Source organism: Aplidium turbinatum, chromosome 2 (genome assembly GCF_918807975.1).
Source record: "Aplidium turbinatum chromosome 2, kaAplTurb1.1, whole genome shotgun sequence".
Classification (NCBI taxonomy): domain Eukaryota; kingdom Metazoa; phylum Chordata; class Ascidiacea; order Aplousobranchia; family Polyclinidae; genus Aplidium; species Aplidium turbinatum.
In genome coordinates this window covers 1,060,534-1,078,270 of record NC_137473.1, presented here as the reverse complement: position 1 = coordinate 1,078,270, position 17,737 = coordinate 1,060,534, and the positions used below count along the sequence as shown (strand labels likewise).

The 17,737-nt window shown below is 42.4% G+C and overlaps 1 protein-coding gene across 1 annotated transcript in view; it reads left to right on the top strand.

The window, feature by feature from the left end:
• The first annotated feature begins 6,419 nt into the window (after window positions 1–6,419).
• Window positions 6,420–17,737, top strand: part of LOC145765542 (uncharacterized) — a 45,334-nt gene continuing 34,016 nt past the window's right edge. Inside the window, exons 1-15 of the mRNA XM_082577379.1 lie at window positions 6,420–6,544; window positions 10,317–10,418; window positions 10,718–10,816; window positions 10,922–11,020; window positions 11,165–11,263; window positions 11,348–11,533; window positions 11,624–11,647; window positions 12,011–12,109; window positions 12,427–12,627; window positions 12,973–13,071; window positions 13,277–13,375; window positions 13,520–13,618; window positions 13,940–14,038; window positions 14,584–14,682; window positions 15,568–15,636. Coding sequence (XP_082433505.1) covers window positions 6,458–6,544; window positions 10,317–10,418; window positions 10,718–10,816; window positions 10,922–11,020; window positions 11,165–11,263; window positions 11,348–11,533; window positions 11,624–11,647; window positions 12,011–12,109; window positions 12,427–12,627; window positions 12,973–13,071; window positions 13,277–13,375; window positions 13,520–13,618; window positions 13,940–14,038; window positions 14,584–14,682; window positions 15,568–15,636 — 1,560 coding nt within the window. The 5' untranslated portion in view covers window positions 6,420–6,457. The remainder of the gene's footprint in view (window positions 6,545–10,316; window positions 10,419–10,717; window positions 10,817–10,921; window positions 11,021–11,164; window positions 11,264–11,347; window positions 11,534–11,623; window positions 11,648–12,010; window positions 12,110–12,426; window positions 12,628–12,972; window positions 13,072–13,276; window positions 13,376–13,519; window positions 13,619–13,939; window positions 14,039–14,583; window positions 14,683–15,567; window positions 15,637–17,737) is intronic.

Sequence of the window (17,737 nt, the reverse complement as noted above, 5' to 3'; positions counted from 1 at the left end):
TATCAGTAAATTGAAACAACAACAAATGACAATTTTTGAAAATCCTTTTAGGTTTTAAGGTCTGTGCGTTGCATTATTGTCACGTCACAATGCCTGTGGCTAAGGGCGCTGGATACGTTTTATCTAGCGTCAACCAGAAGAAGAGAGCTAAGCAAAAGATATTAGAACAGATTGACGAAGGGAATATTGATGGCCGCGAGACGGCGCTAAACATCCAACAAGAATTAAGACGAAAACGTCGCGAGGAAAGACGCCAAGCTCGCGGATGTCGTCACTGCCGACGCAATCACAATGTCACAATGGACGCAATAGCGCGGAACGTATACGTGAAATGTATCGGTTGCGGCAAAGTGCTGGTCCCCGTGCTGCCGCCTAGCAACGGAGTGAGGACGTTTGTGAGGTCATGCTGTGCTGACTTCAAAGGAAAACTCTCCAGGGTGAGTTGAAGTCGCTGTAGCGAATTCGTAGCGTCATGAATGTCCGTGGATGTTCAGTTGTGCATCTATTGCGTCACTTTTATCTTTTTCGTTCGATTGCGACAAAGTTGTATTTTCACTAGATCCATACTCGTTGGTTTAATATAGCGGTTCCCAATTAACCTATGGTACCCGTGCCACTGGTGGTACGCTAAAACCTTCCAGGTGGTACGCAGGTAGGCTATGTTTTGTTTTCCATCACAAAAACTGTCTTTACAACTTTTACCAGAATTGAGTTATCACAATTGTAAATTTCATCAACACGTCGGTTCTTTTGTGAAAGTTTTATCTACGTCCACTCAATGGAGTTGGCTCTCTAGAAAAGCAAAATCAGGCGCAGCTTGAGGACGAGTTTCATGTATTGTGAAGAAGAACCACAATTGCTGAAAACATTTGCCTAGCTACCAGCTCAGTGACCGAGTGGTTTTGCCTTTGGCTCTGGTGCTGGTAGATCTGAGATTGATTCCAGGTCGAGTCAAACCAAAGACTTTAAAAACGGTACCGATTGTGTTCTTTCTTGTATAACACAGTGAGAATAAATCGGATAATAATGTGATAACATCGTAAACCAGATCTAAAAAATTCAACATGAGCCCTGTCGCTAAAAGACCTTAGCTGTTGTAGAGCGACAATAAATAAAACCATAACATTATTATCATTATTATTTGCCCAGCTAAGGTTTTGTTGACACCTTCCAGCCAGACATTGCATTACATAATTTAAATCTGTCATTTCAAAACAAAATTTGTCTGCATTCGAGTTTAAATTTGTAAATGTCTCTCTGGTTGATGAACCCGCTACGAAATCTAGAAGCTCATGACCAACCTCAAGAACACAGTCGCACATTCTTCCAGAGAATCGTTCCTTATGCTCCACTGCTCTATGATGCATGTTTTGTAGATGAAAAATATTCCCCTGTAGGCATCAGCCGTTCCACCACCTTTGTTTTAGCTGACCTACAGTAGTTGTTGGAACCGGATTATATTAAAAGCAGAAACGTTGGTAATTTATACTTTTGGAGGATCCTAAATCTTTCCAATGGGCTTAAAATTGAACTTACAGAGCGTGGGCCTCAAACTGGTATCGGACCCCAATTATCCTCTCAAAGGACCTAATGAAAAACTTAGATATCCAGGCCGACCACCAGACTAGTAAGATGTTACAAAAGTTAGTCATTCAATGCATTTCTCATGTTACGTTGTCTTCTTATGAGGTAAGATCCTTTAACGAGAACAAACAGGGATTTGTAGCCATCATTACTGTTATGCCCTAGAGTGGAAGTAACTTATTGGAATCGGGCTATAAGAGTTTGTGACTAATTTTTGCCAAGCAGAACTTGAAGTTTGTATTTTGTACTAACAGTGACGTTATTGGCAACTAATTAGCGTCTATAAAAAATACTGGGGCCATGATGTCATCATTGAAATGCACTGACGTAATTATCCAATGGATCTTGTGGACGAATTGTGCGTAGAGCGCGAAGATTCCGTCTGCAAGTGGTTGTGTGAACGGACGCCAACGAAACGATGCTGGACTATTTTCGTAAATTCTTAGAAATTCAAAAACAATAAGACAATGAAGTCAAACCTCAGGCATCGTTTCATCGCCATCTCTCGAGTATAATCGATCACTACAATTTATTGCTTCTTTGAAATTGTTCTATTTGCTGCGTTTGATCAAAACAAAAACTAATGGTTGCAAAGTAAGAAACATTTTCATGAGTTGACGTAATAATTCATCACGCCCGACTCTATTATCAGAAGAAAGATTTTGTGATGACATCACGTCATCTACCAGTTTATAATCGTTGTTGCATTGTTTTGACGTTATTCGGTCTTAACTCGCAGCCAGCAAGGAGCCAAGCATGCATAATGCATCACCGGCATCTCCTGATCCTTCACTCGATCACATTGTTGGTGTGTTGGCTTTATTTCATGACGTTGCTTCAACGTCCTCTGTTGGTAAAGTGATGCCTCTATGGTCGACTACAGATCCTATGACAACAACGTTGGACAATAATATTGCAAACAGACCCATCAGGCTCTAGATTGAAAACGGGCCGCACCATCAACGATTGATAATTTTCAAGCCACCTAACGCAGTGAAAGATCACGTCCTGGATGATGAAACCAAACAGTGGCTGCTCTGTGGCCTTCCAATGTAGTTTGGCAACATACTGAATAAAGGATGATAAAAAGATGGACTCTCGGCACCAAGAGGCTCACACGACTAAAAACAAGTGACTTCGAGTGACGCAATAAACGATACTCGATGAATGTAATCTGCACATGTTTTGTTCAAGACTCGATTCCTATTCTTTGTAGAACATCATTCTCAGTGAAGATTGCGAAGAAATACCACTCTTCTTTTGGGGCTCGGTGAGGTAGTTGGATGGTTGTGCTTGTTATCAGTGATTCGCGTTTTGGCTCAAGAAACATTAGACTACTACGGCGCCTGCGTTGAATGAACCCATGACGCGGTGGAATTGTTGCGTAACAAGCGTTCGAATGGGCGTCGTATAATCTTTCTATTCACTGAGATTTTTTATCTTGAGAAACTTCAACTAAACCAACAATCTTTCCTATTCAGCAAATCGCCATCATGTGTGAGGTCACAATTGACTGATTCGTCACAGCTCACCTTCCTGGATCAAATTTGAAAGTGCGAGTCGCATAAAAGTTTGCGCGACGGATGCGGCGAGCTGTTAGATTGGAATGTGAAACTTGCCATGGTCTTCATATTCCAAATGTTTGAAACCAAATATTTCAAATGGAGTTTAATTCCTCTGATGTTGCTATATGTTCTGAGGTATTCTGTGACTTCACAAAGGTGGTTTGAGCTTTCACCAAGCTGGTTTTCAACGACCCAGACTCTTGCTCAACCCAGGAAAGTTAAAATTTCAGTTTATGTCGCTCACTGAGTGGATTGCTACAACTTGGAAAAGCAAAGGAATCGCAAAGCCGATCTCTCTGCAACGAAAATAGGAATTGATTTTCTGGATTAGTGCATTAGCTAAAGAGAAAGCAATTCATGGTTTCAGCATTTAGCTATTTGTTGGTTGAAAGAACGTCGTTGGGCGTTGCATCAATGTAAAAACAGAACATAGCTGGAGGCAACCTAATGAAAAGCATAAGCAGCAAGGTAGCAATTAATTAGCTGTACCGGTTTGTAGCCTAACCCAGCCACTGAGAGAGTTGTTTGCTGCGTTTGAGGTTGTGGATTGTTACGCCAATTAGCCTGTCTGTGACGTGATGGCCAGGCTGGTTGGGGACTGGCAAGGACAGCAACTTCTGCTTGCGTTCTACGCTTCAACTTTAAAGGCTTTCGGAACAAAAATATTTCTGAACGAAATTTATTTCAACGTGATGTTTTTACCCTCACTTGACAAATTAACAATTCGTTAATAATTCGAGGCAGCCACGACACCGACGGTTTATTCGTTTACAATAAGCAAGTAGAATGATCATCCATGCGAAGACGCATAGTCGATGCAGCTAGTCAGTTATTCTTCAAAGTGATGCTTATTTACGTTATTGCAATGTGTTTTTTCAATTAAAAAAACAGAAAAGCTGACACCATTTCAAAGATCGATCGGCTTTTGAAGGAATTCATCCACTGTTGAGAACAGCAGCAGCAGCTAGGCTGTTGGTTCAACAATTGGCTTCATCTCTAAATAACATTAAGCAGATTCGATTCAAAGCATAGCAGGCGAATAGAGAAGAAACTTGTAGAAAGTATAATTTTTTTTTAAGCATGTGTCATCATCTTTTTAGATTGATTCTGTGGTTAGCAGTTTACTCATTCACGTTTTTAATTGTGCTGATTGATTATTGCGTCATAAACTGGTTATGAAATCAGCTTCTAACGATGATTGAAGATCATTCAACCGAGAAAGACCCAGCAGAAGCTGAGGTGAGTAATACGGCTGGATTTTTATTGAGCTGATCCTCACACTCCGCTAGCGGCTGTACGCACCGTGTGGTTCAGACCCTGTTGTACCAACTGTGTGTCATAGTTCTCACCTTGACCGACCGACTCCTTCAAGTACCAGGGTTCATGGCAACTTTATGTTCATCAAAGGCTTTCTCTGCAAACAACATTGTGATAAAGTTGTAGATTTTTGTTGAAAGATTTAAATGGTGTCTATGACTTTTGAAGATGCTTTCTGTGATACACTTACAATGACATCAATTTCCCAAAGTATCAGCGCAGTAGCGAAACACTTTCGTTGAATGGAAATGCGAAACATGTGGTGCCGAGCGTGGCATTTTACTTTACTTACAACGGTACTTGCCCAAAACAAAAAGATATTACTAATTTACTAGTTTAAATAAGCGATTTATCTGCAGGTCAATGAACGGGAAAATGTGACCTCACATTCTAGAAAGGTTTTGTCCTGTTATTTCATAAAGCTGTTTTATAATGTCCTAACAATTGGTTTAAGTGAAATTGTGATAGTTGAAAACAAAATAAGGCAGTTTAGTTGTGAGTCTTTACAGCCACTGGAGATAATGTCCTGGCATCGCCAATTTAGTGGCAACTGGGTTGTTGATCCTTCCATGTCGTTCGCGTTTTGTCGCATCTACCTTTGCTATGTTGACGTGTATTGTTTTTGATATGATGGTCAGAAATAAAAAAACAACAACTGAACTGTTCCCACATTCCAGGACCAACGATGTTGGTAGCCAGCGCCGCCTTGTTTTGTCGCTTTTGTTATTGTAGGTTTCGCCGCCGCCATTTGTTTTCATGGTACAGTGACTACACTGTGACGCAACAGTGCCTGAAGCAACGCGGGACGTGTCACGTGACCAACCAGGCGATGGTCGCTGTTCGCCCTCGAGCACCATACCCCTCCCCTGGTTGGTCACTAGACTAGCATCACTTTCAATCCTGATAGTTTCGTTCCTCGCGACTTGTCACAGTAGTCGTCGTCGTGCCATCGCTGGCTTAGATTGGAAGAGCGCGGTTAGTCAATCAAGATACTTTAAAGCGCAGTGAAGCGTTACTACAACCTCTTCACGTCTTCGGTCAGCATTGTTGTTAGAGTTCATCTATGTACAATTGGGAGGCGCATGGTGATTGGTTCAGTGTGGAGATACGAGCTGTGTGATCGTTCTGGTGTGTAAGGTACGAAAGTGATGGCCGAGGCGTAAATAATGACTGATTTCGATGCCAGATAAATCTTATTGTGAATATACAGCGAATACCGGTATACACTTCAGGCTGGCTGTCTGAGCCACGTAAGTTTGTTTGGGTGTTTGTTCACAAAAAGCCCTTGGTGATGTCACTGAAACGTTCTGTGACGATTTTTGAACGTAATAATGGAAACCGGCTTCGATGACATATTATATGTATTTGATTTTCGTTTGTTTGATTCTGGGCAGGAGAGCAGCTTGGTTAATGTTTAAACCAGAATGTCTCACTCAAGTAAGCAAGTCGTGACCTAGCGTCGACATAACGTCCATTCACATCAATTTTTAACAAAATACTGAGAGTTTATGAGCGAGCAAGCAAGGTTTAAGATGATGGACGCAGAAAACGTAACCCTATCTCTACGCAGCAAGCAGGTCTAACCTGTGGCTAATGGCGGTGCATTATTTGAAGTAACGACCAGATCGGAATCCAGTTGCTATTTCAAAATGTTGCTGTGGTTGGTGCAGTCAAGAGTGTTGAAGTTGAATGACAGTTGTATTGATTAACGCTAGACAGCACTTTCTACAAAACGATAGGACAGCCTCATAAGCTTGCACTGGTAGGCCACATTATTTCACCATTTAACTACGTTTGATGTTCGATGTGGGAGGAAAGTTTTTCTCAAAACTGTCTTGAACTGAGTTAAGATTTGTGCGGACATAAGAATGTTGACTGATATATTACATTGGCTCAATATTATTTGACGTTGCTACAATGTTTAAATGATTTCATGTTGAATGACAATGGTTTAGCTTAGGCAGTAGTTTGGGTAAGTTGCCTGCACAAACATGGAAGAGAACGCATCATTTCAGCGCGCGCCCAAGTACAAAAGCATGTCCAGGAAAGGGGTGGACCCCGCAGCAAGCATGAGAGAGGTAAATGTTTTCCAACAGTGCTTATTGTGATGTACAGTAGATGACAGGTGTGACCTGATTTCATTTCGTAGTAGTGGTGTGGGAACGTTTATAATCCAATTCTGCATAATTCGTAATGTTTTTCTTCACTGGTGTACGCAGTGCTTGGAAAGATCACTCTTGTAATAACTGCTGCTCAAGTGAAATAATGATTATTTTTAAAACTGAGACGTTTGTTTAATGCTAAATTTTTGACGTTACTTGAATGTTCGTAAGTTACGTGTCTTCAGAAACCTTTACTTTATTTTTGTGGTGAATGCTTTGGCTTTCCACCCCGACTCGAAGGATCGTGGGGTGAGCGTATTTGTAATCTGCAATTCCCTACAGCAAGCATGTGAACTTCGTGATACATTACTGATATAATGTAAAGTAATTTGATGAACGATTCGCCATAGGAAGATTGGCGTTGCGCTTTAGCGTCAAAACACCCCATCTGCTGCTGCAAGCTAGACAGACCGCTCACATATTACTGTGGAGAAGTTGTCATCTGGTGCTTATTTCTGAAGCTTTTGCCAGGTTCCAGCTGGGGAGGCACATTTCATGCAGCAATTTCATTCCTGACTATACTTCAGCAGAGTATTGCGCACTTGGTGTTCCTCTGGTAATGTTCACTGCCACAATATTGACGCTGCCATCATCGGCGTCTTGCGCACTAACAGCGAATCAGCGATGCCTCATCTGAAAACCGGTATTGACAGATGTAAGACATCGATGAAGGAATGGGGGCATTCCTTAGGAAACGTAACTTGGGAATGCGGACAGGAGCAAACGACATCTGCTCGAATGCCTTGTCTGAACTGGGGTTTATCTTTTGCCCCAGAATATTTTGCCCTGGAAGCAGAGAACATTTAACTGTGTTCTTCAATTTTATTGAACACTCATTGGTTCAGCAACCCACCAATGACCTTCATACGTCTAACACGTGGTATTAATGCGTCTAGCCGTCTAATACTCTCGCTCCGCCTAACCGTTGTGTACAAGACGTGTGAATAGATCTTTAGCTCTATGGCGGGTATGAAGAGCCCGTACATGACGCTCATAAGGGCGCCGGTTCGATTCTGCTCAAGAACATGCGGTTTTATCTTGAAGAGATTTTTATATTGAAGAGTTTGGCTGTTGATCAGGACAATTGTCGTTTCTAGACATGCTTGCTGAAGGTGGCGCTGAAGGTTGATACCTTTCTTACCTTTCCGTCCATCCATGTGACAAAACCCTTGCATCTGGTTGCACTAATATAACTAAACGTTGCGTCATTAAGCATGACGTCATCAAGCCTCTGGGCCGTTGGTTTGTACATTCATGCAATGGTCTTGTCTTCGTAGAATTTGAAAAGTGTTTGCATATTGACCTTTGAACCGAGAAAGCCTTCATGTTGTTGGTGATGCTGTTTGAATTAATCTCATGACTTCTCTGACGTAATCGATGCAATTGCTGACGACAATTCCATAGTTTGTGGCGTGCGAAAAGATTGCTCGCACTTCTTTATTTGTTTGATGAAAGGTTCAATTTGTGTGCAGGTTTCAAGTTTATATGAATGCGCAGCGCTGGTAGATTTTTGACGTTGCACAAAATTTTGTTGAAGATTTTTGCAGACATTGCTTTCGATGGTAGACCGAAAACGTGTTTGGTTGAGTTGAAGTTTGGACTGTTTGCAAACAAATTGTCCAATACGTGCTGGCAATGTCAGCTACTTTTGTATTGAAATTCCAAGATGGAAGACGTCACTAAAGTTTTCATACGATGTCTTCTCCTGAAGTTGTCAGTGGTCCAAATGGAGTGCAGTGGGATACGTAACGATCAAAGAAATAGCAGCGAGTACAACACTAAATTAATAAAATCAAAGCTTTCACCGCACAAGTGTGGCTTCATCAGTACATCTTTCTTATTCGTATAAAATTAATGTTATTATTTTATTTGAATAAGATTATGCGATCATTTCTTTCACTGTTGGAAGCTGTTGATTCTTTGGGGCGTTTTACCCAAAAAGAGTTGCTTACCTAACCCCCCCCCATTGACACAACATTCGAAGACCTCAAAAATCCAAAGCAGACTCCGTGTTAGTCGTTGCTAGGCAACAACGTCGCGTTCGAGCACGAAGTGACCGGATCGCGCTGAGTTTCCGCATCTCGATTGTGACGTAAGTGCAATGAAAGCGATCGATCTATGAGGGGAGAAAGCAAGAGAAAGAAAACCGAACTAATCAATATTGTATCGCGATGGACCGCTCGCGTTGTTTGTTCCAGTCATGCCGCTGTCCGCGTGGTCTGGCGTTGCTTACAAGTTAGAAGCTTCCAGTCAAGCAGTGCACAGCCCCTGATTGACGCCATTCAGTGGTGTTTGAACACCCCTTGGTGACGCCACCAGGGGCTATAAGTTGTTTTTCGTTGTAGGCGATGACTGATTGTTAGCATTGCTTGCATCTTTTGCAGTTTTAAATTTTTAAACTCAATGAAACTAATTTGCACAAAATATTTTGAGTCTTCAGTGGTTGAATGATTGTCACTTGCAATGGTGAAGGAAACTCGCTCATCAGTGTCCAGTGTTTCCGATGTGAGTATTCAGAATATGAGCTACATGTTTAACGCAGCACAGACAGAGCCGCATCTCAGTTGTGCAGTTCGTAGCCAGATAGACAAGTGGCACTTGAACCGATCAGACACATAGAACGTGTACTAGCTTCGCTACTCAGCAGTGTCATAGAGCTCCATGAACATTGCAGCTACCTCCGCGATGTTCGTGTACGGATCGCGATGTTCTCATTGTGTTGACGCGCGCGGTTCATTGTTTTGTTAATATTTCATCTACTTTGTGCTGGCTTCCTGTCATTCAATGGAATCCTTAAGATATTTGGTTGGATCACTTCTTGCTTCTTGTCATCAGCCGCGTGGCTGGAAGGCGACCGCTGGAAACAGATCAATGATGTCATAAACAAAAAAGCTTCTGTGCTATGGTTGTTGCCTGAAACCTTGATCACTGAAGAATAGAATAAGTTGTTATTCAAAATTTCTAACGTTAAACTTCCTGAAGTAAATGTTGAACAGTGGTTTCGATCACTCAAATTGTGAAAGTTTGTCTTTTTTCAACCTTATTATGACACCACAAGGCATATCATGCATTATTCAAGACCCCTTTCCTCCTAACCAATCAGGCAACGCTGCAAGTGCTCATTCGCTCAGCCGTGACGACGCCATCTTGTATGGTAACCGACGCCCTACTATGAAGTAATGCTGACATCATAAGACGAAAGAGTTGCGCTCATTTGTGTTGGAGTTGCAGTTGAAAAATAAGTTTTTGTTGACGTAGTTTTGTGCCATCACTTGCGTTTTGATGATGTCAGTGGAAGTTATTTGAAGCTTTCGTTGTGGGTTCTTCCAGTGAAAAACCAGGATCATGGCCGGGTCTGGTATAGTGACGCTGCTCCAACGCACATAGAGTGGAGGCGATGTCTGTCCAGGAACCATTCAGAGGATCCATGGGATTGCTTCAGATTATTTGCACAGGAAAATAAATGTTTGCGCACTTAACATCGTGGAATTACTAAACATGTAAAGTTGTAAACAATAAAGTCATGACGCAAACAATGGAATGAAGCTGTAAACAATGACGCCATCGCATAGTTTACAGCTGAGTAAACATCCGATGTCATAGCAACAAATGTTGATGGATTGGTTGTTGATGAAAAACGGAGGCTTTGTTCTTCATGATTGGTTGACAGTTCTTTTTGTTTCCACAGGGCGGAGGAGGAAGTTTACTTCGCGCGGCACGGACCGGCAACTTGGAGAAGGTGGTGAGCTTGTTGGACAATGAAAACGTCGATATCGCCACTTGCAACAGCGTAAGCGACTCTTACATTGTCCGAATTTTGTTTGTTCTACGTACGTATTTTTAAATTTTCCTTTTTACGTGTGCTAGCTAAAGATGCTATTACTATAGCGAAGTCGATTCTTAATAAATTACTCTAAGAGGTTAGATTGTTGTGCAAATGCCAGCATTTGATAAATGCAAAATATCAATTCCATTTGAAGGAAAAAGTAATCTCATTTTGTATTTTCGTTTTGTTCTCGGTCGGATGTGTCGACTTAGGCCGACTACACCACCACCCGAGCAAGAATATCAAACTATCTTTCTTTTCAGACGGGTCTCACTGCGCTCCACCTAGCGGCGAAAGAAGGTCATTGTGACATCATAGAGGCGCTTCTAGAGCGTGGGGCCTCCGCAAACCAAGCGACGAAAGTGAGCGTCTTATAAACTTTAGCAGTTTTTTTGCGATACCCGACGCTGTTACGTGATTAGAACCAGTAACAATAGTGACGAAACAATTAATTGATTTAATTCCAGATGGGCAACACTGGTCTGCACATCGCTTGCTTGGCCGGGAGACTCCCTGTTGTGAAACTCCTGTTGGAGAAGAATGCGGACCCGAACGTCCTGGCACAGGTTGGTATCAAGTTAAACTGACGTCATAATGCCATAGTGCAGTGCAAGTTTCGTAAAAGCATTGCTTTGTTGCACCCACTGCTGCAGTGGTAATAATGAATGGGCGATCTAGATTTTAATATTAACCAGCTTTTGTTTCGTCAGAACTCTTTTACCCCCCTGTACATGGCCGCCCAGGAGGGCCACACCGACATTGTGTCCCATCTTCTCGACCACGGAGCAAGTCATAATATATCCACAGAGGTACGCGATTGTAGTGTTGCCATTAATCGTCTGAAGTTTGTTGTTTGATGATCAGCAATTTGTAGTGGAACTTGCACATTACAGGATGGGTTTACCCCTCTAGCGGTAGCCCTGCAGGAAGGAAGAGACCGTGTGGTGGCGATATTGCTTGAGAAGGACGACAAAGGGCGCGTAAAGCTCCCCCCACTCCACATCGCAGCCAAGAAGGACGACGCTCAAGCGGCTGGTCTCCTGCTACAGAACGACAACAAAGCCGACACCACGGCCAAGGTGAGTTATGCTCTGTTGGATCACAACGTAGAGTACATGATGACGTGACTACATCCATGACATGTTCACTGACGTCATTTGTTTTTGCAGATGGCAGTAAACCGCACCAGTGAGGTAAGTTCACTTTTATTTTCTTGTCCAAACATTGGTTGCATATTGCATGAATGCCGACCCGCGTCGTCGATGCAGATGCCACCGACCGCCCCTGGCATTGTGTGCAACTTATCCTTCTGTAGGAACAATACAATTGTGACAAACTCGCCGCGATGCCGAAACTGGTTTAACTTTTTTAGCAATTGATTCAGTAAAACAACCGAAAAGCAACGTTGTTGCAACGTAGCTGTATAACCGGGTTTAAGTTGCTTATTGTAACGTCACTGTTTACTTTACGATGACGTCAGCCAAGAGTTGTTGACGGTGTTGTTAAGTCACGATGTTGTACCTTGATCTAACAATCGTATATTGTTGACCTCACAGAGTGGCTTCACCGCCCTCCACATAGCCGCGCACTACGGCAACGTTTCCGTCGCTGAAGTCCTCCTCAACAGGGGAGCCATGGTGGATTTCAAAGCGAAGGTGAGCTCAGCATCTGTAGGTGAAGTCGCGCTCTCATTATGATGCTGCTCATGAATTATTGAAGACATAGGAATTCATAATTTATTTGCTTTCGCACTTGGCGCTGCATCGCTCGAAGCCCCATTATGTGTCATCGTTGGTTTCAACTATCCACCACAAGGTGGCGACCGATTGCCCCCCATATGAGATCCAGTTCCCACAAGCATCTTGTTCATCAGCGATTTGAGCGATGTGAGTCATTTACTGATCAAAATATGAGTTTTTAACGTCAACAAAATGTCTTTTAACGATAATCCAACGTTGCACATGTTCTGTAGAATGGCATCACGCCGATGCACGTCGCGGCGAAACGCGGCCACACCAGATTCTGCGGCTTGCTGCTTGATCGTCACGGTCGAGCGGACTTGTGCACACGTGACGGCCTGATGCCCCTCCACTGCGCGGCGCGGTCAGGACACTACCCCATTGTTAAGCTGTTCCTGGACAACGACAACACACCGAAGAATGCCAAGACAAAGGTTAGTGGTTCGATTCCTTCACTGAGCAAATAAAAACTTTCTATTTTTTGATATTCAACATCGTTTGTGTTGTCACAAGCGTTGGCGCCATTAACTTGTTATCAAACAGACGTTTGAAGCAAAACTTCTTGATTCTATGGGTTACGCATGCGTGGCTGATGAAGACTGTGGCCGACGTACAAACTTAATGAGTCGAATGAATGAAAGATTTAAAAGACAAAATTAAAACCAAAACATATTTGAACCAGAGGTAAGTGTAGAGCCGGATGACAAACTATCACTTTGAAGTAGATATGTTGCAAAGCAATCACGATAGCGTTGATTGACCGTTAAATTGCGTTGCAGAACGGACTGTCAGTCCTCCACATGGCGGCGCAAGGCGGACATGCGCAAGTTGTGGAGCTCCTATTGGCCAGAGGTTTCGCAGTGGATGACGTCACGTCGGTGAGCCGATTGCGTCATTTATAGATGACGTATTTGTATTTGATTTATGTCTTGCTTGAGTTTCAATTTCATTCATTAGCGATAAAAATTTTGTTCCCGACGTTTCGCCCGCCGACGGCTTCTTCAAGTTTTGTTCAATTAATGGTAAAAATGAACAAAGCTGCTCAATTTATCTTCAAATTTAATGGAAGTCGTTTCCATCCAGGACTACCTGAGTGCTCTCCACATCTCCTCCCATTGTGACCACACAGAGGTCGTCAAGTTGCTCCTCCAGCACGGCGCATACGTCGATCTCAAGGCTCTGGTGGGTTCTTCAAATACGATCAACTAACTAATTGCTTTCTTACCTTAACATTTGTTAATCGTCTCTTCAATGTAATTATTGACAATTGTGACGTGATAACCATTGTGACTGCATCCTCATCTTAATAATCAACATCCTCCTTAGAATGGCTTCACTCCCCTCCACGTGGCGTGCAAGAAGAATCGGATAGAAGTTGTAGAGTTGCTCCTCCTCTACCACGCCAACAAGGAAGCTCTCACTGAGGTGGGATGTCTTACATTGCGATGACGTATTATGACGTAGAGATTGGTTGATTTCCGCCACACATCGCAATGATGTCGTCACGCCGCGATAATTCGAACGCGGGCTTGGTTGTGTGGTGTGATGTGCTTTCTGCTATACAACGTTATGGTTTGATGTTAAAATGTCACTTTTAGCAGATCGGCTCGTGTGTGTGTGTATGTGTCAGATCATTCTGAATCTCACTTGTCCTACCCGACCAGTGTAACCAAGTGTTCAGTTTGGTGACTTGTCCGGCCTGGTATCGCACCTTGCCACCGACTAACCATCTTGTTGTCTTCTTAGTCCGGACTCACCCCTCTCCACATCGCTTGCTTCATGGGGCACTCCCAAATCGTGGAACTCCTGGTGGATAGGAACGCACAACTAAACACCGTCAATGTGGTAAGTCCACGTCAATATGACGTAGCCGATGAAGTTATTACTGACATAATTAGTTAGTCTCCACACAGTGTGGTTATTCGATCAGCGACATTGGACATTCTATGCAGAGGATGGTTTCTGGATCGTTTTGTCCCCTCCCTCGGTGGATTAATTATCTGTTACTTCAACCTAGCAAGAGAGCATGACTCGACATTATACTTCAGTGGCAATGACGACCATGACTCGGCATTATACTTCAGTGGCAATGACGACGCGAAATATTTATGATTCGAAATGTTTAACATTTTCATAATATTTTGTTTCGACGCCAAATTCTTTCGTTTCGAAATAACTTTCAAAGCGAAACTGAGTTTTTTTCAGTTCAAGGAATTTCATTTTATTTTCTGAAAAATTCGTTTGTTTTAGTTTCGTTTCGAATTGAGTTTCTTGATGAAAAATTTCGTTTCAAGTAAAAACTTGATTGGTTTCAAACAGCCGTACAGTGTAGGGCCTACCCCTACAGGGCTTTTACGCCGCCACCTGTAACTTATGACGTTGTGTTGCAGAGAGGTGAGACCGCCCTACACATGGCCACCAGGGCTGGACGGACCGATATCGTCACTTTCTTATTGCGTCATGGAGCGAAACCCGACGCGAGAAAACAGGTGCATGACGTAGTGTCGTCTGACGTCGTCGACGCGTCACCGACGTGACGTCACAACTGGGGAACGTTCAAGCCCGACATTGTTGGGACTGTCAGTTGCATGGCTGCTTGCTTTGATAGTTTTTAAAATAAGCCGAGTATCGATCAAATTATCTGCGACAGTGTTTCCAAATATCTTTATTCAATGTGCAGTCATGCATGAAATTTATGCTCTCGTTTTATCGCAAGGTGGCGCCATTTCATTTTGTACTGTGTTGCATCAATTGTTTCGTCATCTTTGTGACAAGAGGAACATTCCCGCGTCGGTTGTTACCGCCACCCAGCGTCTGATCTGTTCGCGGGAATGCTTCCGACATTGGCGGCAAATTTATTACAAAATGGGAGGGGGCCGACCGAGCGAGAACGTTCCTCAGTGTTTCCATTTGTTTTTAACTTTTGTGACTTGTATAAATAAAACGGTATGTGATGCAGTTGTTTGTGTTGTCATAATTAACTTTGTTGTTCACGCTGCAAGGAGTGGGAGGGAATCTACTTCGAGGTGAGTGTCAAGACAACCATGTTGTTCCAATTTCGAAACCCTTTCTCGGTCGAATACTGCATCGGTCAATTGTTTATTGCAGCAACAACAGGCTTCACAATGTGGATATTAACGACCTGTTTCAGTCTGATGCTGCGAGTTCGCATTGGTGACAGCGAATTGCAGCATCAGACTAAAACAGGTCGTTGATATTTACTTTGTGAAGGACGCAACGATCATGCTGCTAAAAGCGAAACCCAATCTATTGCTACAAAAACAAGGTTATTGTAAAAGTTAACTTTTAATACCATTGGTTAAACTTGTGGGCGGAGCCTGATGTTGGACTGTTTCTATTGGTTGAATTTACAGGAGTCACAGACCTGCCTCCACCTAGCGGCCAGGTTGGACAAGCTGGATATCGTCAAGATTTTGATCAAGGTATTGGCTTCTATCTCTCGATTATTACGTCACCAGATGACATCACAATATCGACTTCATTTGGTGTGGGCAGCTTAGGATCTATGATGACAGAATTGTTTGCATGTGACGCGGAGCTTTAGATAGGGATGCTACGTTCAGTCTCAGAGTAATCTTAAAAGTCTCCAACTGCGCCTGAAGCTGCATATTGTGATCAACTTCCGTCATCATAGACCTGGTTACATAGGCATGACCGTACCATGGATTTGTACGACCATTTGTCTTTCACTATTTTCACTTCACTTTAAAATTTCGTATTAGTCCATGTTTCTAGAACCATAAACAGATAAAACCAAGCAACCACACGGCATTTAACATAATATATTAAACTGAACATAAGCTACGAACGTTTTCGGCCATACACATGTTAGCCCTTTTCAAGTAACAAAAAAAAATCTGATTTCACAATAACGTCTACATTGAAAATAAATAACTGATCTACGCAATGAATTGAAAACGAAATGCATCAGTGGGAGTTTGCAAAAATTTTTGGCATAGGCTACATTCCCCTGATGCCTCTGGCCAGGGAGTCGTTGCATCACTAAATTTTCAATTCCGCGCTTGCGATAAAAACCTCACACCTATCCCAATGAAATTGCCTTTTCACGAGAGATCTCATCGAGAGGCCAAGTCAGGGATTCATGGGCCAAGTTTACACTCGAAAGCGTTAGTAGGGCAAGTAAAGTCAAGATTTTCTTAGTAAGTTATTTAGGTTTGGTTTTAAGTGAGAGATCTGGAAAGAAGGAGTAAGTGTCAAAATCATAGGTCAATTTTTATCGTTAGGTCAATTTTTAAATTTTAAGTTTATGAAGTCAATTTTATGTAATTCATACAACCAGTCCAAATGCTGAAAAAAAAAAAACTGATAGGCTACATCAACAACTTCTTCATCAATCTCAATCTGTGCTGACTCTGAGTACAGATGGCTACCTCACACCAACCAATTGTGCAATACCGTAGGTGTAGCCTACCGTTGTAATGAAACAAAATTGTTAAAAATAAAAAATGACATTCCTAGAATAATGAACATGGGAAAACCAGATATTTCATCAGCACAGTTTACTCCAACACTGTCAGCCCACGACTGCTTCTGTAAAAAAATAGTTTTTTGATACTTCTGGCCAATGACAGAACCTTTTAATGCTGAAAGTGTGAAACATTAATTCCATTATGTTACATTTCAAATCTTGTTCTTGGTAGATATAACGTTCTTTGTGGAGTTAGTTACCTGCTTGCATCGCCTTCAGACGAGCTGAATAGCTTATGTTCTGTTGAAGATTTTAATAGTTTTGGGTTGATTTAAATTTCTTTGTCGTTAATGCAGCCGTCGTTTAAACATAAAACAAGAAACGGTGGTTCTCTCAGTCAAAATTTCGGTTTGGTTAATAAAGCCAATTTTTTCAAATTATAAATTCAAATATTTTCCTTTTTGCGGTCAATAAAAACTTGCCCTAGTCAAAGTCATTAGTAATCTTAACACAGTCCAATTGACTCTCATCGTTTTCCGTCTGAACCAAGTTTTGTTAATCCTCTTCATTTTCGTTATTCTCATTGGCATATAGTTCAGGATTCGCATCCATCTAATACTTAAAGCATGATATCCAAGTTAGAAGCGAACATTAAAACTTTTCTGTCGATGATTGATTGAGGTAATCTTTATCCTCTGACTGGGAAATCTTCTTTGAGAGTTTAATCCTGGTAGTTTCGCATACGTGCAGAGGCTGTGAACTACTGACGTAGGCCCGGTTACCGAGATTGACAGAGTGAAGTTTCCGAGTTGTTTATGAATTATTTATTCCATCCACTGAGTGCCGCTAAACGCGCACACACTGAGTCGAACCAGCGTCGCTTGATCTTGGAGTTTCCTCGTTTATGATCAGACTCGTCGCCAACAGATCCTCCGGATGAACTTCATAAACGCGCAACAATCGCACCGAAGTTATCTTGGGGCAAGTTGCTACAGTGTGACGGGTGTGAAAGCAACTGATGGCATCGGTTCGATTCCCACCTAGAGCGGGTTGTTGTGTCGTCATGATTGAAGGTGGGGATATAACGACAGGTG